The sequence below is a fragment of the Staurois parvus genome, unplaced genomic scaffold, assembly GCF_062004578.1.
Source record: "Staurois parvus isolate SC_StPar_1 unplaced genomic scaffold, SC_StPar_1.0 ptg000025l, whole genome shotgun sequence".
Classification (NCBI taxonomy): domain Eukaryota; kingdom Metazoa; phylum Chordata; class Amphibia; order Anura; family Ranidae; genus Staurois; species Staurois parvus.
The window spans coordinates 5,058,484-5,085,177 of record NW_028317821.1 but is presented as its reverse complement, the minus strand read 5'-3'; the positions used below and the strand labels follow the sequence as shown (position 1 = coordinate 5,085,177).

At 41.6% G+C, this 26,694-nt stretch overlaps 1 protein-coding gene across 2 annotated transcripts in view; it reads right to left on the bottom strand.

Moving 5' to 3' along the window:
• The window catches only part of REEP2 (receptor accessory protein 2), a 71,789-nt gene extending 45,391 nt beyond the window's left edge, over nt 1-26,398 (bottom strand). The window contains exons 1-3 of one of the 2 annotated variants that reach the window (XM_089694071.1): nt 26,216-26,398; nt 13,114-13,186; nt 7,990-8,066 (exon numbers count right to left, since the gene is read on the bottom strand). In XM_089694071.1, coding sequence (XP_089550197.1) covers nt 7,990-8,066; nt 13,114-13,186; nt 26,216-26,247 — 182 coding nt within the window. In that variant the 5' untranslated portion in view covers nt 26,248-26,398. The remainder of the gene's footprint in view (nt 1-7,989; nt 8,067-13,113; nt 13,187-26,215) is intronic. The other variant, XM_089694080.1, reaches the window with a different exon arrangement.
• Between the last annotated feature and the right edge of the window lie 296 nt (nt 26,399-26,694).

Below are 26,694 nucleotides of genomic sequence, written 5' to 3'. Positions count from 1 at the left end.
GTTAACTGCACTTTTATTAACGTGTATCTAAACCAAAAAACAAAAAAGGTATCATATTGCTTACCAGTCCTTAGATGTGGTGGCTGCATTTATTTTCTTTTATTAGGCTAAGGACATTTTTAGCAAGTACAGAAAATACCTGTTTATCTTGCCAAACATTCAGTGTCCTTCTCTCTTTAAGTGACAAAATAAACAATGTTATTTCGCTATATTTTTAAATTACTAGTCTCATCAACCCACCATGTAATACAGGTGAACAATGGCAGACATGTTTGAAGCAGAATCGTATTTACCACAAGGCAAACAAGGCATTTGCCTAGGGCGGCATTTTTCAGGGGGGCAGCAGAAGGAAGATGGAAGAGAGGACACATGCGGCTTGGGGACCAGGTGGGAACTGAGAGAGGCTGCAGGCTGCTTGACACTCGTTCCCGGGGATGTCCATAGCTGTGAAGGTGAGTGTCTTTCTCTCTCACTGGGAGGGGAGTGGCTGGTGTATGGGGGCGATGGTAGTGGAAGGCTCTCTCAGGTGGGTGGGGGTCCAGGGGTGTTGTTGGTCAATTTCAGGCTCTCTTGGGGGTGGGGGGGGGATTTTGTGTTGCCTAGGGCAGAATAAAACCTAAGTACACCAATGGTTTAGAGTTCAGTATGTGTGGCTTCTACAGATAAGTAAGCGTAGAACTGAAGGCACAGGAAGTGTGTTGCCACACAGCATTACAAGGTGAAAACAAAGGGGGAAATGGCTGAAGAAAGAAAACTAAGGCAGCCATCACAGCAATGTATTACATTTGTCTCAGTTTAGCCACGTGTTACATTGATATACCATATAAAGTTGCTTAACAGGCCTTTTTTGTCATTTACAGTTCATAAAATATACAGTTCCAGTTCAATCTGGAACCAGCTATGATTCTGAAGTTTGCATAAAAAAATGAAAACATGGCCGCCTGAATGGGAGAATTCTGTACACTGTGGGTGCACAGAACTCCCCAGAAATGATACTTCTGCTCATGTGATTGCTCATTGCTGTTCTCCTATTACAACACTAGAACCGAACATGTGACTATAGCAAGATACCCTCCCACGCAGTACTGGGGAAACAGAAAGTGAGCACAATCCCTGATGCACTCCTTCCAAAAAGACTGTGCACTGAACTTGGCTAAAACAATCTTGTATTGTATGTAAAGTAGGAACAAAAGATATAAAAAAATAGTTCTGTTTAAAGTAGACCTGCACTCAAAAAGTGAATATTTCCTATGTTTTAGGAAATATTTAGAAACTTTAATTCTACCTAAATAGTAACCTTAATTATGGTACTTTTTTCCTAGGCACTTCTGAGCATACACCCTCATATATAATAGGAATATCTGCAGTGTGAGATCTAAGGCACTGCTGTCTCTGACTGAACGTTTTAGGAGATCTGGAAAGAGAGGCATGGTGATGTCAATATTGAACTGTTAATGCTGGGGGCTCTGACACTGGAAATCAAAGCCCTGCCTCCAACAAAGATGGCTGCCTCCACACAAAGATTCAGTCCATAACAAGGCATGGTAAGTCAGGGAGACTGCAGGTAATACTGATGACTATTCCTTTGTCCTCTGCCTGACTTTTCTTGAGGAAAACTTCCAGAGCTAAGTTGCTGTTTAACCACTTCCCGTCCAGTCCATGTACATAAATGGCTGGACGGGAGCAGTGCTGGAGCGGGTTGCCGTTCATAAACGGCGCCCGCATTTACAGCCTGTGCGTGCTCCCTGGGAGCATGCTCACCACGATCCGGTGCCCGCTGTGTCCGGAGGACACAGTGGAACACCAATCGCTGTATGGGACCTCTGTGTGAGTTCCCGATCATGTGATCACTGATTGGCTAATCAGTGATCACATGAATAGTAGTAAGCAAGATGTCACTTCCTGACATCATTGCTTACTACGTGTGAAATCTGTGAATGATCACAGAGGTCACATGGTACAAGTCTATTCACAACAGCCTTATACCATGTGACAAGCTGTGACCAATCACAGCTTGCACAGTATTTCTCAATGGCAGCCAGAGAGGAGAAATGATTGCTTTTACAGCCTTTATGGGCGTAAAAACAATCAGTGTAAGAAAAGAAAAAAAATCTTTATCACCCCCCACAAGTACAGTGTTACTATGGTGACACTGTACTGCTAGGGTGACAGTATGTTAAAAAAAACATAAATAATGATATAAAAAAATTAAAGAAAAATGTAAAGAAAAAAAAGTGAAAAATTATCATTTTTGGTTATAAACTAATTTGGGTTATTTTTTTTACTAAAAAGATAACTGAATATATTTTGTCCAAGATTTATGAAGAAAATTTTATAAGAAAAACACTTTTTTCAACATTTTTGAACTTTTTCATTTATATAGCAAAAAAAATAAAAAAAATCCCAGTGGTGAATAAATACCACCAAAATAAAGTTTTATCTGTCTCAAAAAAATGCTAAAAAATTCATATGGGTACAGTGTTGCATGACCGCGCAATTGTCATTCAAAGTGTGATAGCGCTGAAAGCTGAAAATTGGCCTGGACAGGACAGGGGTAAAAGTGTCCGAAGTGGTTAAAGCTGAACTTCAGACACAAACACTTTCATTTCAACCTATTTCTCAACAGCCACAAAGTATATAATTCCACTTTATGTGAACCAAATGCCTTTGAAAACCCTGATGTTACTTTATAAAAGTAATAGAGACATCATCACTGTGCTGTACATAGCCTGCGCAGACATCAGAGCTATAAGAGGGAGCTAGTAGGCTCCACCCACTTCAGGCTTCTTGTCGAAAACCACAGGAGGAGGTGGAGACAAGATCAGTCATCCTGCAGAAGGAGAGAATGTTAATGATTGGTCTAAACCCAGGACCCTGCATTCACTATATCTGGTCTCCCACAGTACACAGAACATGGAAATGCAATTATTTTAGTAAATATAAAATGCTAAATACCTTTTCTCATCAGCAGTTAGAGCAGTCTTGTGACTTCAGCTGAGCACTGGTTAAAGCTTGTAGGAGGAGTTTTCTTTCTGCTCTAGGAGGATGCAGGACCCCTGACCTCTGTCTAGACAGTGCTGATTGGCCCTGTGCTGATCACATGCATTCTCCCAAGAAAAAAAAAACCTCTCTAGCAATATACAATAAACTAGGTATGTGCAGAAGGGCTACGGGTTCAGTCTGTCTTATCAGCATAGACACTTGAACAAGAGGAGGGGCAGAGAAGACAGGATCAAACAGCCTTTTTACACAATGCAGAGGATTAACCCCTTAGGTTCCACAGTGAGTATGCTTTACTGCATATACAGACTGATTTTACTGTTGTGGGTTTAGTAACACTTTAATAAAAGAAGCTCTTGCACAAGGTTTCACACTGAATTACTTGCACAAATCTGGAAGAAGCACTCCCAATTTAAGTAAGATGTATTGTATTTAGCCAATATTTGCTCATCCCCAGGTTCAGCTTCATTGCGTTGTGCATCAGGTCACCAAAAGGCATTCATAAAGTAAACTCTACAGTGGAATTACTAGCCAGGCTAGGTCATTTTAGACGTAACAAAGAACTAACAAGTGTATGGGACATACTGAGTTCACAATCTCATCCTTCTATATTTTTTTCTAGAAAAACCACAGCTTGCTGTTATTGGAACCATTATACACCAACTTCCATTGTAACCAGCAAGATAATGTCAACCTGTGATGAAAGAAGAGCAAACCCATCCCTCCACTCCCTACCCCATCTGCTGTGTAACAGTACACTCCGATGCTTGAACTCACCACTTCTGCCTGCCACCCCAGTTTCTGCTGGAGCCCCATAAAAATTACCCAAACAGATTGTATATGAACCACCTGCACTACCCAAAATTTACATATAACTTAAGATAATGGAGCAGCTTACTGTTTACTGTCGTATACGAAAGAGACCCAGATGCCAGGATTGGCCATATCTACAGTGTCGTAAGGGGGATACCACCATCATTGCTAATCCGGATCCGTACCCTCTGATTGGTCACATAGCTGTTTTTGATATTTGAAGGCATATTGGTCCCTTGGGGTCGCTACATGAAAGTGAGGGGGCAATCCAGCCGGTGACAGGTCTCACTTCCCTGAACCTGCACCACTTATATCTTGCTGGAAATTTTACTATATCCAGTTGTTTGTGGACTTCACACGTGGACATTTGTTTAATATTGTCACTATTGGTGGCACATTTTTTTGGAATTTTTGCATAGTATTACATTTATTTATTTATTTAGCACATTGTGTCACTTTTTAATATTCCTTTGTTGTCGTAGTTTGAGGTTTATTTATATAGCACATTAAGTCCCAAATTTAGGGACCCGAGCACGTTATTGTTTATTTTTTCTGTGGTCACCATCACTTCTTTGAGACACTTATATGTGGAAGGACACTTTTCTGGTCCTGTTGTTTGTTTTTAATCAGGTTTATCCTGATCTTCTCATCGTGTATCTTTATAGGCAACATTTATGCCAGTTGTCAGTCTTTTCTAACTGCACAGATTTTAGGCAATATTTATGCCATGTGTCTATCACGTCCTTATTTTGTGATCTGTGTCACTTATGCCCTTGTTTAACCACCTCCCCCATATAGTCCAATGACGGGTGCAAGGTGGTTCTCTCGTTCTGATAGGATGTCATATGACGTCCTTCTATTCTCACCGCGCATGCGCGGCTCAGGGAGTGCGCAGCACGGCAATCGGCGGTGCGCTGTGTCCCTCAGACACAGCGGATCACCGATCCACGGAAAGAGCCGAAGGTGTCGGCTCGGTCATGTGATCAGCTGTGTCCAATCACAGCTGATCACATGTAAACAGGGAAATGCCAGTTATCGGCATTTCTCTCCTCTCGAGCTGTCACGCTGACAGCTCGAGAGGAGAGGAGAGCTGGTAATCGGCATTCCGCGGAGGGGACATGTACACTGATCATCAGAGCACTGATGATCAGTGTGCAATGATGATCAGCGTGGCCCCAGAAGTGCCACCTGTCAGTGTCCATCAGTGCCAGCTGTCAGTGCTGAACAGTGCCACCTGCCAGTGCCCATCAGTGCCACATCAATGCCACATATCAGTGCCTACCAGTGCACATCAATGCCACATATCAGTGCCCATCTGAGCTGCCTTTCAGTGTCACCCATCAATGCCTATCAGTGCTGCCAATCAGTGCCACCTATCAGTGCCAGTCAGTGCCGCCTATCAGTGCCAGTCAGTGCCGCCTATCAGTGCCGCCTATCAGTGCCACCTAACAGTGCCAGTCAGTGCCGCCTATCAGTGCCTATCAGTGCCATATATCAGTGGTGCCATATATCAGTGCCCATCAGTGATGCCTGTCAATGGCCATCAGTGTCACCTACCAGTGCCTCCTCATCAGTGCCACCTATCAGTGTCCATCAGTGCATCTTATCAGTGCCCATCACTGCAGCCTCATTAGCGCACATCAGTGATGGAGAAAAATCACTTATTTACAAAATTTTATAACAAAAACTAAGAAAAAATGTTTTTTTTTCAAAATTTTCTGTGGTTTTTGGTTTGTTTAAGAAAAAATTAAAAACCCAGAGGTGATTAAATACCACCAAAAGAAAGCTCTATCTGTCACAAAAAAAATTATAAAAATTTCATATGGGTACAGTGTTGCATGACCGCGCAATTGTCACTCAAAATGTGACAGCGCTGAAAGCTGGAAATTGGCCTGGGCAGGAAGGGGGTATAAGTGCCCGGTAGGCTAGTGGTTAAGGGACGTATGTGTGGTTTTGCAGCTTTTTTTGTTAGTCTCAGACATTTATTTATTTTTCTGTTTTTATATATGCCTGTAATTTTTGCACAGCATTGAATGTTATTGTCTATATTAGATGTCTTTACAAATCCAAGACAGTGGAGTTTGTAGGAGATATATATATATATATATATATATATTTAGGCCTTTTAGACCCTGTTTGCGGTAGTGCAGCACCATTTTTCTTAACTTCCATAAAAAGACGTTTTCCCGTGCAGTTGGGCTGTACCTACACTACACGGGTCAACAGTTCGCTATGTCTAAGGGTAAGGAGAAAGCTTATACTCACCCGATCCTTCGTTCCACCAGAAAACAGTGCTTGCCCACTGTCCAGAGGTGGACTGTTCCTCGCCTATGGAGCCTGCTCTGGGCTTGATGACATCAGGAACAGTCCATCGTAAAAGACTGCTAGACCATGGGGGGGGGGGGGGGGGTAGGAACCACAGGGACCAGTCTTATGCTGGGGGAATCGAGATGTGTATCTCCTTTCACCTCTCAAATTAGCATTTGACCAATACGCTGCAGGCGCAGCCCCACTGCATGGGAGAACTTTTTTTTTTGCCTGGAGATGGACTTTATCTGCTCTGTGCATAGATATTGTGTCCCTTACTTCCATTTTGGCAGTCCCATGTTAACTCTGCCCATTCCTACTTCCTGCAGGTGCCCCTTCACGAAGCCATGTGCTAAGGGGCACCACTCATGCAGTCACACTCTCAAGCCTGGCTGTGTGCATCCATAGACACAAACAGCGTGACTCAGTCATGTCTCCCACTCCTTTACAGGATTTGACTGACAACATCCTATGGCTCCCGCTGCTCCCAATGTCTCCTGTAATACCAGGAAGTGGAGGAGCTGTGCTGCAACTGGGACAGCAGTGCTAGATCAGTGAGAGGAGTCAGGTAAATGATTAGAGGGGTGGAGGGGGTGGGGGAGGCACAACAAGTAGTGGGACATTTTTAACTTACTGCAGAGAATGGATTAAGGTAAAAAAAAGTTTTGACTAAGTTTGACTAAATGTCAGGATTTGTCAAATCTGGCAATTCCTTTAAAGTGTTACTAAACCCACAACAGTCTGTATATGCAGTAAAGCATGCTTGTTATACTCACTGTGGAACCTAAGGGGTTAATCCTCCACATTGTGTAAAAAGGATGTCTGATCCTGTCTTTTCTGATCCGCCCCTTCTTCTATTTGCTGATGTAAGAGCTCTAGGAGTCACGCTGCACATTCTCAGTTTAATGTGTATGGCTAGGGAGGTTTTTTTCATTGCGAGGGTGCATGTGATCAGCACAGGGCCAATCAGCACTGTCCAGACAGAGGGTCAGAGGTTATGCAGCCTCATAGGACAGAGCAGAATGAAAACTTCTCCTACAAGCTTAACCAGTGCTCAGCTGGACACTGATAGAAGTCACAAGACTGCTCTAACTGCTGATGAGAAAAGGTATTTAGCAGTTTATATTTACTAAAATGATTGCATTTCCATGTTCTGTGTACTGTGGGAGACCAGATATAGTGAATGCAGGGTCCTGTGTTTGGTAACACTTTAAGTGATAAAAGCCTATTGCATGTTTGGGATCATTCCCTTTAATGCTCTAAACAATGAATCTTACTTATTTTACTGCATAAAGATGGATACTTCAAGCCTGTCAAAGACAAAACTAATTATACAAACATGAATGCTATAGAATGCACGGTCAATGTGCTACAAATCACATTAATGCTGTAACAACAGTGCTGGTTCTGGCTGACTGCGGCACAGTACAGGTCACACCTAGCACAAGTGAAAAACCAGTTAGCACCTTTTAGTGTAAAACACAGATTCATGGCTGGATTGACATCAATGCTGTAGCTATTTAAGGACTGCATGTGACAATCTCAAGAGGAAAAAGGGAAAAGGAAAACTTTTTACATACAGTATATATATATTCCATCATTCTATAGAAAACAGCACACTTGCCTAATTGCCAATTTGTCTGTGGAAATAATGTACTTCATTGATTTGCTTAATTCCCATAAACTACACTAATGGATAACTCGAAAAGTTGAATGGAAACCAGTTAGTTGACTTGACCTGACAGACTGACTGACTCTGTGCCAAGAAATGTTCCATCATAAATACTATAATATTAAACACATTATACTTGTACATGCATTTATCGATCTGACAATCTATTAATATTTCCAAAGTATTCAAGTACTCACCAAGAAAGGATAATATCAGTTAAAGTTTCTGCAGTTGTGAAAAAGGCAAATACGATCCAATACATCATCCATTTTACCTGTAAAACATACATTTGCTGTCAGTTTCCAGATATAATTAAGTGACATATCTACAGATGAATATTTGTTTTCATTTCATTCCCAGAACTGTGTAATGTATAAAGCCAGTGTGGCTCCCCTCACTTTCCCATGCTGAATGTTGCTGTGCACTGTTTCTGGGACTGCAGAAGGTAAATGGAAAGATAGATTGAGGCACTATGAAAAATACATCATATCACTGTTTTAAATGCATTCCTAACTGAATTAGATGGGGGACTTTCATGTCTGCATACACTTACACTTTGAAGCAAACCTGTCATATAAAAATAAAATATCTTTGAAGCAGTATTAAACCCAAAAGCAAACATTTATTATATTGAAGCCTACCAATTCTTGGACATAATGGCTGCATTAGTTTTATTTTTTAGGCTTTCTTTCTTCTATTTTCAACTGTTGATCCATAAGCTCTCTTGCAGTTACAGGGATGAGACAAACCATTTAACCCTGGCAGGGGTGCTTAAAATCAACCCCTTGATGCCGACGTAACACAAATATGTGGCCTCACAGAACTGGGCTTTTTTCCGTGGGGCCGCATATTTGCGTACCTGTCTTTCTGCTGGAAGCGCGCCGCATGGCACGCTACCAGCACAAAGACCGCGGTATCACTGAGAGGAGATATCCATTACCATTTACCACCAAATGAAAGTCCAATTTGTCCTAAAAAAAACAAGATATAATTCACCTGGATGTACAAAGTAGTTGTGATGATATGTACGGTTGTACTAACACGTCAACGTTGCAAAATTGTGCTTAGGCATTAAGATTTGTTTTACCACTAGGCGTGAAGGGGTTAAATTAAAAAATTAAACCTCTTTGCTGTAACGGATTATACAATATTGACTGGAGTTCAACTGCAATTTAGTATTGTATTTAAATCTGCTAGTACTTCTAATACTGCCCTCCCTCCCCAGACTGGCAATGCAGCCAGTCCCCTGTGCTCCTTCATCCAGAGTGGGGACACTCAGATACAGGAGGTGTGTTACTGGCCAGATCACCAGGGGAAAACAGAGGAAAAAGCCTAAAAAAAGAAAACTAATGCAGTCACTACATCTAATGGTTGGTAGGTCACAATATATTACATTTTTGGTTTTGAGTTTATTACCATTTTGATGATAAACATGTACAGTTAAGATACTCTCATAAGTCCGTAGCCAAAAAAACGCTCAAATGCCCCGATCTGTTGTCCCAGCTGACTGGTCACAGTTTTGAAGGTGCTGGTCGGGTTGAATACTGGCTAGTCAGACACATCAAGGAATACAACAAATTGGCATCCATCCACACAATGCCACAGCATATAGTGAGCTCCATATAGTGAGCTAAAAAATGGCTTCAGCTTTAAGCAACAGACAGCATGGATTCATGAAAAACAGAAGTTGTCAAACAAATCTGATTTCTTTGTATGAGGAGGTGAGCAAAACCTTGGAAAGAGGGGTGGCTGTGAATGTGGTATACTAGGACAGAGGGGTGGCTGTGAATGTGGTATACTTGGACAGAGGGGTGGCTGTGAATGTGGTATACTTGGACAGAGGGGTGGCGGTGGATGTGGTATACTTGGACAGAGGGGTTGGCGGTGGACGTGGTATACTTGGACAGAGGGGTGGCGGTGGACGTGGTATACTTGGACAGAGGGGTGGCGGTGGATGTGGTATACTTGGACAGAAGGGTGGCGGTGGATGTGGTACACTTGGACAGAGGGGTGGCAGTGGATGTGGAATCAATGGTGGAGAAGGATCTGGGGGTTCAGGTAGATCACAAGCTTAATAATGGCATGCAATGCCAAGCTGCAGTTTCTAAAGTTAGCAAAGTCTTCTCCTGTATTAAAAGAGGTATAGACTCCAGAGAGAGAGATATCATATTACCCCAGTACAAATCATTAGTAAGACCTCATCTGGAATATGCAGTTCAGTTTTGGGCACCAATTCACAAAAAGAACATTGGGGAACTGGAGAAAGTACAGAGAAGGGCAACCAAACTGATACGAGGCATGGAGGAGCTCAGCTATGAGGAAAGATTAGAGGAACTGAATTTATTCTCTCTTGAGAAGAGGAGATTAAGGGGGGATATGATCAACATGTATAAATATATCAGTGGTTCATATAGTGAACTCGGTGTAGAGCTATTCACCCTGAGGTCATCACAGAGGACAAGGGGGCACTCTTTACGTCTGGAGGAAAAGAGATTTAATCTCCAAACACTGAAATGTTTCTTCACAGTAAGAGCTGTGACAATGTGGAATAGACTCCCTCAAGAGTTGGTTCTGGCCAGCTCAGTGGATTGCTTTAAAAAAGGCCTGGATTCTTTCTTAGATACACAGAATATAACTGGTTACTAACATTTATAGGTAAATTTGATCCAGGGAATATCCAATTGGCTCTCGGGGGATCAGGAAGGAATTTATTTCCCTGCAGGAGCAAATCGGATCATGCTGTGCTGGCTTTTTTACCTTCCTCTGGATCAACTGTGGGTATAAGATTATAACTTTTTTTTTGTAATGGTTGAACTGGCTGGACTTTTGTCTTTTTTTCAGCCAGACTAACTATGTAACTATATATGTAGCTTGGTCTCCTACCCATTTTGTTGTAACTCTCACAGATCCCCAAAATGCAGCCCTTGGCATTGGCCTTCAATACAGTACTTGGGTAATGAATGGCCAGCTGCCAAGTCTCAGTCCTTGTGTGCGTCTGCTGGCAGGAGCAACGCTGGGTTCAGAGTGGCAAGCCATCAGACCGGGTGGGCTGGAAATTTTTTTTATTCAGACAGGTGTGCTTTTAAGTGTTACTAAACCCAGGACCCTGCATTCACTGTACATGGTCTCCCACAGTACACGGAACTTGGAAATGCAATTATTGTAGTAAATATAAACTGCTAAATACCTTTTTTCATCAGCAGTTATAGCAGTCTTGTGACTTCTATTGGTGTCCAACAGAGCACTGGTTCAAGCTTGTAGAAGGAGTTTTCATTCCCCTCTCACTACCCTATCAGATTGCATAACCCCTGGCCCTCTGTCTGGACAGTGCTGATTGGCCCTGTGTTGATCACATGCATTCCCCCATGAAAAAACTCTCTGGCACTACACACCAAACTGAGCATGTGCAGAGTGTCCCCGAGGCTGTGTTCTTTCAGCAGATGAAATGGGGTACGTGGAAGAAGGGGAGGATCAGACAAGACAGGATCAAACAGCCTTTTTACACAATACAGAGGATTAACCCCTTAGGTTCCACAGTGAGTATAACGAGCATGCTTTACTGCATATACAGACTGATTTTACTGTTGTGGGTTTAGTAACACTTTAAAGGTGCAACTGAAGTACTACCATGACATAAATATATGCTACATTGTTATAGGTTTATATCATATTTTCTGTAATACATAGGAGACTTCGTAATCCATTTAGTGTTGAGGCCTGAAACACGACTCTTTACATATAATGCAAAAATATTTTATGTATGTGAAACGCTTTATTCAGATTCATTCATTTAAAATTCCTGCCTGTAACAGGTGTGTAGGTATAATACTTCAAAGCTTTGAGACATATTTCTGTATATAAAATTACAGTGAATCATGTTAACAAAAAAAATAATACAGAAAAAACAACATGCTACCCCCCTACCAGAACTAACCAGCCTGTTACACCAGGCACATGGACTGGTAACAATTTTGTAAATATTTGATTCTATCTTTTCATGTGACAACACTGAAGAAATGACACTTCGTACAATGTAAAGTAGTGAGTGTACAGCTTGTATAACAGTGTAAATTTGCTGTCCCCTCAAAATAACACACAGCCATTAATGTCTAAACCGCTGGCAACAAAAGTGAGTACACCCCTAAATGAAAATGTGCAAATTGGGCCCAATTAGCCATTTTCCCTCCCTGGTGTCACGTGACTCGTTAGTGTTACAAGGTCTCAGGTGTGAATGGGGAACAGGTGTGTTAAATTTGGTGTTATCTCTCTCACGCTCTCATAGTGGTCACTGGAAGTTCAACATGGCACCTCATGGCAAAGAACTCTCTGAGGATCTGAAAAAAAAGAATTGTTGCTCTACATAAAGATGGCCTAGGCTATAAGAAGATTATAATACAGATGTGATAAAATATTTACAAAATGTGAGGGGTGTACTCACTTCTGTGAGATACTGTATATGGGTAATGAGGTCATAGGGAACTCCTTCCCCAGAGTTCCCTAGGCACTTCAAACTATGACAGTGGTGGGAACTTCCTTAATGTTCAAACTGAGTTTAGCTGCACAAGAAAATAATCTGCTATTGTTTTCTGGCTTTTGGGGGGAGGATGTTAGTTTTACAACACAGGACACGGTTTTCTTTGCACTGTAGATCAGCTGAGGTGTGTGAAAATGGACAAGCAAACAGAGATTTCAGCACAGATCAGGTCCATTGTGGAAAAATGTATACAGTGTGTATATATTTAATCACAAGAACTTGCTTTAAGTGCAACATTCACTTTAACTGCTTAGCCACATGGACAGTGAGCAAGTAGGTGGTACGAAAGCTTCCCCACCTTCCAGCACGCCCTTCTGGCCACCGCATTTTAAGGGAATCCCTCTTCTTACTCACTCATTTAAAATATTAGGGCTGCTGAACAATAGCTGTTCCCTTTCTATGGGAATACTGGCCAGAATGCCTGGTATGCTGGGCTGGTTAGTTCTGGGGGAACACGCTGTTCTGTTTATGATTTGAAAAAATTAAAATTTACCTCTCCTGGTGCAGAAACTGTAAAGCACCACAGAGTGATATTGACAGCGAACTGCTGCGATTGCCTGGCACATATTCATCCTATCATTAACAGGATATATGTGACCATGGAACACAGGGAAAATGCTGTTCAAATTCACTTGGGCGAATGTCAATAAATTTCCAAGTGCATCTCTAAAAAATAGATCCCAATAAATATATATACTGTATACACACACATAATGTTATCTTGTCATTGTCATTTATTTTTGCCAAGAAAGAAAAAAGGAACTGAGTAATATTTTTTGCTACTTACATATTCTTTCACATTTTTTGTCTTGACAGCTTTGTATGATGAATACGCTGGATATAAAGTACCGAACAGCAGCCTAAGAAAAAAAAAAATTCTAATGAATCAGATAATCAAAACACAGCGTAATAATAGTTCATGAAATAAAAAAAAAAGATTTTTCTCAAACCAAGTCCTTATTGTAAGTTAGTGCAAGAATCCATAGAATCCAACAAAACAAAAAACAAAGCTATAATATAATTTGGGGGGAGGTCTTTGTTCATACAAATAACTCCCCCAAAATTATATTATAGCTTTGGTTTTTTTTAGGTTGCCTTATCGGACGCGTCACGATAATTTAGGCTTTATTAGCGGGGTAAAGTCTGAGTCTGGGGGGTTTTATTCACAGTTTTAGATATGTGATCATTCATATAGCTAAATGCTATGAATAAAACCCCCCAGACTCAGACTTTATCCGCTAATAAAGCCTAAATTATCGTGACACGTCATATAAGGCAACCTAAAATCATATATTTTATTACAAAACAATTAAGATTCCAAATCCTTGGCCAAAGAATAATAGTAACAAACTGGTGCCACAATGCCTCATATATAGCACTATCAAATAATATAATGGGCTAAACAGTAAATCTGCTGAAACAATCTGACATCTATATGTAGTTTACTATTATTCCTTGTATAGCTTAATGGTTTTGTAATACAATGCATGATTTTAGGTTGCCTTATCTGTCATGTCATGATAATTTAGGCTTTATTAGTGGGGTAGAAGTCTGAGTCTGGGGGGTTTTATTTATAGTGTTTAACAGCGTAACAGTAACAATACTCACAAATATAATTCATAACACCTTAACATGTAATCACCTTTCACTGCATTTACTGCAAAAAAATTAGAACCTGGAAAAGTCAATGTTTACTAAGAGAATATCCGCCTTTCTTGCTGAACTAACACAACTACACATGTAGTGTGTAAACCTCGATAGAAAGAAATCCTGTATTCTGCACTGACAAACTCATACAATGTACAGCAAGGACCAAGAAGTGCCTGGTCTTTGCTTCACTGTATCCCACTCCCCTGATCTTCCACTGTAGCCCCCCCCAATACTTTCCACATATATGCTTTCGTAAAGTCACTATATGCTCACAGCTTACTGTTACTATTACCCCATGAGACAGCATTTGACCTAGGAAGAAGCATCAGGCTACAAACCCTGCAATGTACAAGATGGAGGGAGATGTCCATAGTTGTCCCAAACCTGTAAAGTCTAAGAGGGTCATGCAAAACCAGTGTGAATGGAAGGTAGGTTACAATACAAAGTTGCTAGATTGCAAAGTGAAATAAAAAGACAGCGCACCAACACAACATAAGATCCTCAAAAAAACTTTATTATTCTATTGTACTCACAAAAAATTGATATAAATACATATCACGTCACCTATAAAATAATAATAATTATTATTATTATATTGGGTGGCACAGTGGCTTAATGGTTAGCACGTCTGCCTTGCAGTAAATGGGTCATGGGTTCGATTCCCGACCATGGCATCTCCTGCATGGAGTTTGCATATTCTCCCTGTGCTTGCGTGGGTTTCCTCCAGGTACTCTGGTTTCCTCCCACACTCCAAAGGCATGCTGGTAGGTGAATTGGATTCTGTCCAAATTGGCCATAGTATGTGTATGTATCAATGGGAGTTAGGGATCTTAGATTGTATGCCCCTTGAGGGTTAGGGACTGATGTGAATGTACAATATATGTATGTAAAGCGCTGCGGAAATTGACAGCGCTATATAAGTACCTGAAATAAATAAATAAATATACAGGTTTTATATATTGCCAACAGTTTGCACAGTGCTTTATATTTTTTATTATTATTATAATACAGGATTTATATAGTGCCAACAGTTTGCACAATGCTTTATTATTATTATTATTATAATACAGGATTCATTATTATTAGTATTATTATACAGGATTTATATAGTGCCAACAGTTTGCACAGTGCTTTTTTTATTATTATTATGATTATTATTATACAGGATTTATATAGTGCCAACAATTTGTGCAGTGCTTTATTATTATTATTATATTATTATTATACAGTATTTATATAGCTCCAACAGTTTGCACAGTGCTTTTTTATTATTAGGATTATTATTATTATTATACAGTATTTATATAGTGCCAACAGTTTGTGCAGTGCTTTATTATTATTATACAGTATTTATATAGCGCCAGTTTGCACAGTGCTTTTTTATTATTATTATTATACAGGATTTATACAGTGCCAACAGTTTGCACAGTGCTTTATTATTATTAGTATTATTATACAATATTTATATAGTGCCAACAGTTTGTGCAGTGCTTTATTATTATACAAGATTTATACAGTGCCAATAGTTTGCACAGTGCTTTATTATTATTATTATTATTATACAGGATTTATATAGCGCCAACAGTTTGTGCAGTGCTTTTTTATTCTTATTATTATACAGGATTTATATAGCGCCAGTTTGCGCAGTGCATTATTATTATTATACAATATTTATATAGCGCCAACAGTTTGCGCAGCGCTTTACAAAATGAAGGTAGACATTACAGTTACAATACAATTTGGTACAAGAGGAATCAGAGGGCCCTGCTCATTAGAGCTTACAATCTAAGAGGGAGGGTTGAATGAAACAAAAGATAATTGCTGTGGGAGATGAGCTGATGGAGAAAGTAAAAATGCAGTTTGTTAGTTAGAAGAAGGATAGGCTTCTTTAACCCCTTGCCTACCGGGCACTTTTACCCCCTTCCTGCCCAGGCCAATTTTCAGCTTTCAGCACTGTCGCACTTTGAATGACAATTGCGCAGTCATGCAACACTGTACCCTAACTAAATTTGTATCCTTTTTTTGAGACATATTGAGCTTTCTTTTGGTGGCATTTAATCACCTCTGGGTTTTTTATTTTTTGCTAAACAAACTAAAAAAAGACTGAAAATTTTGAAAAATAAAAGTTTTTTATTAGTTTCTCTGTTAAATTTTGTAAATAAGTAATTTTTCTCCTTCACTGATGTGCGCTAATGAGGCTGCAGTGATGGGCACTGATAGGCGTCACTGATGAGGAGGCACTGATAGGTGGCACTGATGGGCATTGACAGGCATCACTGGCAGGCACTGACAGGCATCACTGATGGGCACTGAAAGGCACCACTCATATATGGCACTGATAGGCAGCACTGACAGGCACTGATAGGTGACACTGATAGGAGTCATTGACTGGCACTGATAGGTGTCATTGACTGGCACTGATAGAACTGAAAGGCAGTTTTGACGGGCACTGATATGTGGCACTGATGTGCACTGGTACGCACTGATATGTGGCACTCATGGGCACTGGTATGTGGCATTGATAGCTGACACCGGTGGGGCTACATTGATCATCAGGGCACTGATCATCAGTAACCTAATGATCAGTGCAGATCTCCCCTCTGAGGAATGACGCTTATCAGCTCTCCTTTCCTCACACGCTGTCAGTGTGAGGTGAGGACTGCCGATAACTGGCATTTCCTGTTTACATGCGATCAGGTGTGATTGGACATAGCTGATCACATGACTAAGTCTGTGTCATCAGCTCTTTACTGTGATTGGTGATACGCTGTGTCCCAGAAACACAGTGCACTACTAATCTGCGCACGTGTGCAGTTAGAATGGGAGGACGTCATATGAACCAGATTCAGCCGACAGCGGGAAAAAGTCTGCCATCAGCTGACATCACAGAGCCACTCTAGACTCTGCAGGGATCCAGACAATAATGTCAGGATCCGCCCAGATGCCTAATCAGTAGCTGGATTAGCCTCTCAGTGCACTTCTGGGAGCCTGGACATTCTGCACCCTCCACAGCCTGGCACTCCAGTGAGCACTGGAGGGGCAGAGCAGAGAGTCAGCAACTGACAATCCCTGCCCTTTGCTCAGAGCAGACCCAAGAACTGAGCAATCACTGGACTTTGATCGCTCAGTTTTCAGTGTAAAGCTGGTGGGGGACATTGAATCAATATTGCAGCCATCTAGCAGAGGACGTGTGTTTGTTATTTTATATTCCTACATTTCTCTTTTAACCTTTCTAGAAGTTCCCTATAACATAGCAAATTTTCACATTTTGAATTCAGGTCCACTTTAACCATTTGAATACCGGGCAATTTTACCCCCTTCCTGCCCAGGCCATTTTTCAGGTTTCAGCGCTCTCACACTTTGAATGACAATTGCGCGGTCATACAACATTGTACCCAAACTAAAATTTTATAATTTTCTTCACACAACTAGAGCTTTCTTTTGGTGGTATTTAATCACCACTGGGGTTTTTATTTTTTGCTAAATTATCAAAAAAAGACCGAACATTTTGAAAAAAAACACCTTTTTCTTTGTTTCTGGTATAAAAGTTTGCAAATAAATTTAGGCCGAGATGTATTCTACTACGTGTCTGGTGAAAAATAACCCAAATTAGGATGTATTTTTTAGTTTGTAGGAAAGTTATAGAGTTCACAAACTATGGTACATATCTGAATATTGATCAATCCTGAAGTACTGGCGGCCAATCTAATTTCTTGAGGTCCAAGAATGTCAGAATAGTACAGATATCCCCCAGATGACCCCTTTTTGCAGAGTAGACAGTCCGACGTACTTCATAAGAGGCATGGCGAGTTTTTTGAAGTTGTATTTTTTTGTCAAAATTTTTTGGAAAATGAAAAAATGCAAAAAATTATTTTCACTATTTTTTTTTACATACTGTCACCAGTGCAGTACAGCGTCTTCATATAACTGGCATGGCGATGATCAGGGACACTGACCAGTGACAGTATGAAAAAAAATATATATTTTTTTTTTTTTAATTTTTTTTTTTTTTAATTTTTTATTACTTTTTTTTTTAAGATTTTTTTTTCATATTTCATTATGACCAAAGTAGTACAATGTTACCATAGTAACATTGTACTACTTTGGGGAAGTGATCAGTATTTTTTATTTTTTTTTACACAATTTGCTTATAGCAAAGAATTACTTTGCTATAAGCAAGCATTTACCTGAATGACATCGATTCATTCAGGGTTTTTGTTTGTTTTTTTTTTGTGCTTAGCTGTGATTTGGCCACAGCTAATCACGTGACATGTGCATGTGATTAGCTGTGACCATTCACAGATAGACAGTAGTATACAATGGATGGCATGAATGAAGTCATCCATTGTATACAACTGTCATGTGACCTGCTGTGATTGATCAGCAGGTCACATGGTACCGGCAACGGGGCCGATACTCAGGTCTGTCATCGGCCGTGTCCGAGGTACACGGCCGGTGACAGATCGCGCCGCTGTGCGGCTCTGCAGGAGCGCAAACTGCGTGTGTGCAGGAGGACGCCATTTGGCGTCCAACCCAGAAATGCAGTACATTTTGCCGGCCGCCTTTTGGCTATTGGCCGGGCATGTACTGGTTAATAAACAGCGTATGTTTTAGACGAGAAGTGTCAGCCTCAAAGAGGAACTACACTGCCTCTGAGCACCACAAATCAAAAACGCTATTTAATTCATTTTTTATATTCAAAGCAAACTTACCCAACTATCCATGTCTCCTTGCTTTATTTTGCTGAGAAATCACTTTCAAAGACACCACTAGCATTTCTGGCAGTGGCTACCCTAAATAAGAGCAGATGATTCATGTACAATGTACTTCCTGGAATCCATCTGCCCTTAGATTAGGCATGCAGGCAGGAAGGTGTGCTTAGCTGAGAAAATCCTTCCTTCCATCCTGAAGACTCCTAGGATGTATGTTGTCATTTGCCTAGGCATAGAAACTAGGAAGTAACTAAAGTAAAAATGTAAAAGAACAGTTGAAAACAAGTAAATAGGATATACTTTCCTATCTATTTAATAATGCTAGCAACATGAGGATTACAAATAGTCATTGTTTGAGAGAGTGAAGTTACACTTTAGTCATTTCTTCTGTCAGTGAAAAATAAATAGATTAGCTTCCCGGATTAGGCAAATATTTCTGCTGACTAGACAATCGCTTTTAACACGTCAGATTAACTCCTTTATACTGTATGTATAATACATACAGTGGAAGTAAAACAGGATGAACACGGCATCTACTAATGCAGAAAAAAACTACAGAAATGAGTGCATAAAGATAAAACCAATTATACTAAATGCTACAGTTCATGAAAAATCAGTATATAATATTCTACTATAATGTATTCTCGATACGTCAGTCTAGAGTTATTTACTAGACAACCCCGCCTGGGTCCTTATTTCGGATTTGGAAAAACAGTTGATTTTTCTTGACAGCTTGTATTGAAAAATAAAACAGATGTAATATCAGCTGCCTTCAACTCAGCAAATTCTATTTAACCAACAAAGCAGACCATTAATCCAGGACAGATACAATACGTGATTAAGGACACTAGACAGTATTATTTTCACAACTTCATCCTTGAACTTCCAATATATTGTTAATGTCTGGATTCCGGTGCATTGTTCATGAATTTTGGAATGCCATAGTCAAAGGCTGACGGCTTGGGAATGTATTCTGGCAGTGATATGTTGTAATTTGGGTCTAATTTAGGAGAAATCAGTAACTGGAAACTGAAAAAATGTATGTATGGCCATCTTAAAGTGATATTAAAGGCAATTTTTTTTTTTTTAAATAACAAACAAACATGTCATACTTATAATGGTTGTGCATATTAGGCAGATGGAAGCTGCAGGCTTGTTCAGGTCTCAGCCATTTTTGTCATGACCCAAGTGACCTTACCCCCTCCCTCCTCCTGCAGTTCATGGAATTAATAGCCTTAACTTTTAACAAACTTCAAAAGAGCCTATTATCTCAACTTAGTGACAGCAGACACCAGCACACAGGCCTTTACAGAGCTGTAAATAGCTAGTTAAGTCCTGGCAGGATGTCTGCTGACCATAAATAAAAAAAAAACAAACTCTACATATTAAAACACCCCTCTGACCTTTCCTAAAACTATGACAAAATCCTTCAGTTCTGCCACACATGATGTGTAGGGCAATTAAAGCACTAGGAACACATAGCGTGTCATTAAATGTCTACACAGAAAGCAGACAGGTGTGGGGCTACCTCTCTGAGACCTCTGCCAAAATCAAAACAATCACAAAATCCACACACAATTCATAAGATTAAACAGGACCAAGACACATTAATAATAAGTATATATTTGAATGGGGAATATAATACAAATGAAGATCATACATGGCTAACCTAGCACATACAGAGGGTGAGATGGCAGTCTCATCTCTCCTAAGTTACAGGCCCATCCAAAATACTCTGTGTTTGGTATCCCTGGATGCAAAATATAATGCTGGACAATAATCTTTATGCTAGCAGACCGTAAATTTACATATTTAAAACTATGAATACTTATAGGAAACTATATTTAGGACTTGGTCATCAATGTGATGACCTCCCAGCCACCACCCCTTAAACCAGATGATTGGTCAGATGGTCTCTGTCAATACCCTTTTGATACCACAGAAATAGGGAATGTCAGGACCTTTAGACACATGGCCAGGTCTAGGAGGGTGCTGGGGTGGCTCTTTTATAGGCTTTATTCACATGGCTTAACCACTTGCCCTCCTAAGAATTACCCCCCTTCCTGACCAGGCCATTTTTTGCATTACGGCACTGCGTTACTTTGACTGACAATTGCGCGGTCATGCAACACTGCACCCAAATTAAATTTACGTCCATTTTTCCCACAAATAGAGCTTTCTTTTGGTGGTATTTGATCACCCGTGCGGTTTTTATTGTTTTGCGCTATAAAAAAAAAGAGCGACAATTTTGAGAAATAAACAGTATTTTGACTTTTTGCTATTAATCATGTCCAGTAAAATAATGAAATTTCCTCATAAATTTGCACCAAAATGTATTCTGTGACATGTCTTTGCTAAAAAAACTCCCAATACGTGTAAATTAATTGGGTTACGTGAAAGTTATAGCGTTTACAAATGGCGATATATATACTGGGATTTTTTTTTTTACTTGTAATGGCGGCAATCAGCGACTTATAGCGGGACTGTGTCGGACATTCTGACACTGGGGGGAACTGACTTGGTGTCACTGACATCCACAGTGACACCAATACAGTGATCAGTGCTAAAAAAAAGCACTGGCACTGTACTTATGGCACTGGGCAGGAAGGGGTTAACATGAGGGGCGATCAAAGGGTTAACTGTGTGCAGGGAGCGTTTTACTAGGGGGCGGTGTGCTTCACTGTAATCACACTGCTCTGGATGGCTGTGCTGTGCACAGACATACAAAGCAATGTGCCCGAGCTGACAGGGAGGAGAACTGTTAGTAAACAAAACAGTTCTCCTCCCTGTCTGAGATCTTCAGAAATCAGCAAACGCCGGCGAGTTATTGGTCGGGAACCTATGATTGACAGCAGCGGCCACGAATGGTGGCGCAGGTGGGGCACCCACCAGGCTCGCACGCGCCCCCTACCCGGAAGTGCAAAATCATATGTATATATACGTGATTTTGCCCTGTAGCAGTATTTCTGTTATGGGGCGGATGGGAAGTGGTTAAAAAAAAAAACCACATTTACAAGCAGTTTTTATTTACAGATCTGAAAGTAGCCGCAATGTTTCCAATGGATACATTTACACGGGTGCGTAAACATGCAGATCTGTATGGCGCCTTTCACACTTCTGTGGTGCGGTTTGTCCCGCGTGTTTACAGCAAGTTAGCTGCGCTTTCCGAGAGTTATATTGTGTCCCACGAGTTTGGTGCGCTTTCTGAAAATGCAACAAAATTCTTGTAATAGGCTGCATAAAAAATGCATTTGTTCACGCATAAAAATGCCTCTAGCTTTTCTTAGGCTGGGTCCTACATGCATACACATATGTGCAATAATTTGCGAGTGAAATCCCATGCACCCCGCCAACGAGTGCCTTCTCCCATCCCTGCACTGCACACAGCCTGGGCACAGGCAGCAGAGCTCCTCCTTCACACACAATGCATACAGTAGCTGAGCTTGGATTCTTTTACACACAACCTCAATCTGCGCAGTGTGCAGGAATGGGAGGAGCTCTGTCGAGCCATGTCCTTCACCCTACTGACCCTTATCCCCTGTAAACTGCCCTGCTGACCCTTGTCCTCCTCCCTTCTGACTCCTGTCCCCCACCCTGCTGACCCTTATACACTGCTCTGCAAACTACTGACCCTATTCTCTGCCCAGCTGACCCCCTATCCTCTGCCCCCGACATTTTTTTACTGCGCCCCCACATCAGACAGGCTAGATCTGGCTCTGTTTTGACAGCTTTCGTGTACCATCAACAAAGGGACATCTGTCAAGTTATGAGAGCCGATAACACCTTGCTTATTGACTGAACTCTGCTAAAACCAAAGGATTTGCAAGTATTCTTCATTTTCGTCTCCTTTTTTATCTATCTGTTGATTTATTGTCTTTTTATCTCTTTATAGCACCTTTTTTTTCTGTAAATATTTTATTTGCACCATTTTGACCTTTTCATTAATAAACCCTATTTACATAGTTAGTCTGGCTGAAAAAATACAAAAGTCCATTCAGTTCAGCCATTAAAAAAAAAAAATGATAATCCTACACCCTCAGTTGATCCAGAGGAAGGCAAAAAAAACCAGCAAAGCACGATCCAATTTTCTCCTGAAGGGAAAAAAATTCCTTCCTGATCCCCCGAGAGGCAATCGGATATTCCCTGGATCAGCTTTACCTATAAATGTTAATATCCAGTTATATTCTGTGTATCTAAGAAATAATCCAGGCCTTTTTTGAAGCAATCCACTGAGCTGGCCAGAACCAACTCTTGAGGGAGTCTATTCCACATTTTCACAGCTCTTACTGTAAAGAAACCTATTTTGAAGTGTTAAAACTGTCTCTAAAGCTTTTAATGTAAACTAAAGAATTCCTGTCTCTTGAAGAGTGCTACTGTATATGACAAATCTCTGAATATACCTGTCTGTGGTGAGTGTGTGTACAGACGTTTATTCTAAAATCATAGTTGTTATTGCTAAGATTGTGAGTTTCCTCCTTCTCGGTAAAAAGGCAGTGGTGGCATTTAAAGGGTTAATCACTTAATTAACTTAACCCAGTGACAATCGCTCTCAGGCTGCTGGCACTTAGATTGTGGAAGCTGGAAAATCTTTGTGCAGGGTGCAGCTGAGAGTGGCATTGTTAGGTGACAGCGTGGTGTGAGATTGCTCAGTCCTTTTTCACGAGTTGGTGAGACGGGCAGGGGTCAGGCACCACGTTCATCACAATACGTACCTGCTCTGTGCATTGGTTTTACACAGAACAGCCCCGATCCTCTTCTTTTCGGGGTCTCCCACCTGCTGAGTGCCCCCAGAGCAAGCCTCCTGCTGTGGGGGCACTTGAACAGGCTCACTCCTGAGCCACTGCTCTGTATGGCCCGCCCCCCCACTCTCCTCATTGGCTCACTGGCTGTGGCTGACAGTATCACAACCCAATGGCTGCAGTTGCTGTCTCAGCCAATGAGGAGGAAGAAACCCGGGAGAACAACCGTTGTTGTGCACATCACTGAAACAAGATCGGGCTCAGGTAAGTATTGGGGGGGGGGGGGTGGCAATGCTGCACATCAAATGTTTTTTAACCTCATGCATAGAATGCATAAAGGTAAAAAACCATGAGCCTTCACAACCACTTTAGTTAAGCATGCCCCATATTTCCAGTGTATTAGAAAAATGCAGCCTTTTGTATCCTTACAAATCTTCTGATCCTGGGAGTGTTGATTTCTGCACAAATCTGAGGTGGCTACCTGTCTTAAACAGATTAGTGTTCAGCAATACGAGCAGCAGAAAGGGGGGTATCTACTCCTAGTTCTAAAGGCTCAAATTTTTGTTTTTTTACCTTAATACATTCCATGCATGAAGATAAAAAACCTTCTGTGCACAGCAGCCCCCCAACACTTACCTGAGCCCCATCCTGATTTAGGGATGTTCACGAGAGGCTTGGTTCTCTGGGGTCTCTCACTCCTGATTGGCTAATATGTTTAACATTATTTTTTTATTATTAAAAAAAAAAACTTTCATCAGAGTAGTTTAATGTTACCATAGTAACACTGTACTACTCTGGGGGGGTGATCAGGAATTTTTTTTTTACACTTTGCTGTGCAGGAGCAATCCAATGCTTGTTTCGAACTGTCATGGGTTAAGTTCATGACAGTTCAAAATACTAGTGACCTGGGATTGGCCATGTACCATGTGAGACCTGTAGCCCAATCACAGCTCACTAGGAAGGGAATCAAAGCTGTTATGAATCAGATGGATTCACATGACCACCGGGTCCCACTGTGTCGCGGGGGGTGGGGGGAGATGCAACACCCCCCGGGTATTAGTACAACCAGAGCGATGTACTGGTATATCACTCTACCTGTGGCTGTCGCCTGTCTGCCGTCTGGACTCGTGTGCTCCCGTGCCACCTATGTGTGTCTATGGGAGTGTGGCTCAGTCTGGCTCCCCACTCCCTCCTCACTGACTGTGATTTACAGCAGTGGGAGCCAAAGAGGTAAAAATGTTGAGAAAGGCTGCCTGAAAGTGGTTCTAATCTATTTTTTCTTTTTACATAATAAACACATCATATTTACCTGCATTGTACAATGGTTTTGCAAAGCGCAGCCCTGATACTCCTCTTCTTGGGTCCCCCACTGGAGCTCCTGGCCTATCCCTCCTGCCGCCAGAGCAAGCGGCTTGCTATGGGGGCACCCAAGCAGATTCGCTCCCAAGCCCCACTGTTCTGTGTGTCCATTCACACACAGAGCTGTAGCTCGGCCCTGCTCCCACTCTCTCCTCATTGCCTCACTGGCTGTGATTGACAGCAGTGTAAGCCAGTGAGGAAAAAGAGTCCTGGGAGAGCTGAGGCTCTCGTGTATATTGCTGGATCGTGATGGGGCTCATATTAGGAGGGGCACAATGCTTTACTTCGCTGCAAAAACTGAACCAGCTTTGAGTGTATGGGGCCAAGCTGTAAATTGCAGCACAATGGTTCAGTCCTGTTCACACATATTGCAGTAACCTGCGAGGTCACTGCAAGGACACAGGTAACAATTGTTTTCTTTGTCTCCAATGCTGGTGTCACGTGTATTGTGTTGCGTTAAAATGCTACATATATGAAATTTAATACAATGCAATGCATGCAATTTTGTGTAAACGCACATCAACGCAATGCATATCTATTAATCGCTTCCCCGCTGCCCTATAGCAGAAATACTGCTACAGGGCGGCAGGGCTGTGCAAAATCATGTATACATAGGTAACTCATGGCAACCAATCAAAAGACATCCTAAGTAGCCTGGCAACAGTAAACACCTCTGATCTAGTGTGATGGGCTCCTGGTCATGATCCCAGCATAGACAGGGGTGCAGTATTGTCATTTAATACGACAAATGGCTCACTCTGATCTAGTGTGATGGGCTCCTGGTCATGATCCCAGCATAGACAGGGGTGCAGCATTGTCATTTAATACGCCAAATGGCTCACTCCTATCTAGTGTGATGGGCTCCTGGTCATGATCCCGGCATAGACAGGGGTGCAGCATTGGAATTGAATATGACAAATGGCTCACTCTGATCTAGTGTGATGGGCTCCTGGTCATGATCCCAGCATAGACAGGGGTGCAGCATTGTCATTTAATACGACAAATGGCTCACTGGATCAGTAAGTAATGAAAACATGGACAACCCCCAGGGATCCTCTAATTAATTAGTAGTTCCATTCTCATTATTATTAGGTATGACATGATCACTCATCATCATATCCCCCGACTACATCCATGTGCAGAGCAGAGCCGGGTTGTGTCCCTGGATGTCCCAGCCTTGCCTTAGTGATACGATTTCATAAGTAAAGGGCCCTCCACGCTCCTGAGGCCCGATCTATTTGTTTACATCACTAGACAGCCCCGTGTCCAGCATCTGATGAGTGACAGGTCATCCGGGATCCTCCATGTACTTTCCATCATCATCATCCTCCTCCTTCATGCAGACCAGGATGGAGGAGCCCCAGACACACACACAGCCACATGTCCATCACCTGCACAGAGCAGCAGCATGTCCCTCTGCCATACTCACACCACCAGTCTGGAGATGATCCAGGACACCATCCTGCCTGTCCCTCTGATGGGCCAGTGATGGGCAGGGGAGGAAGGTGATGGAATTCCCACACCCGATACACCCGTCCAGGCACTGTCTCTGCACCAATCTGGGAGGAGTGGCCCAGCCTTAAAGGCGATGCTGTGATGAGCTACTTATTGTCGGAGGACAAGAAAAACAGATGCTGCCACTAGCTGGCCGAGCAGCGAGGACCAGCGCTGTGATTGGAGGAGAGCGCTGACAGCATGCCTGCATCCACAAGTTGTGAAAGGAGCGCAGTCCATGGAGGGCAGAGAGGAGATCACAGCTACATGGCTGCTCATCACTCACTAGGAATACTTTCCCTGGGATGTATCATTTAGTACAGGGATCTGCTGCTAACAGAATAAAAGATGCTGCACCTGTTCTACTGAACAAATGAGGACAGCATGGGTACACAGGGGGGAGATTGCCGAAGA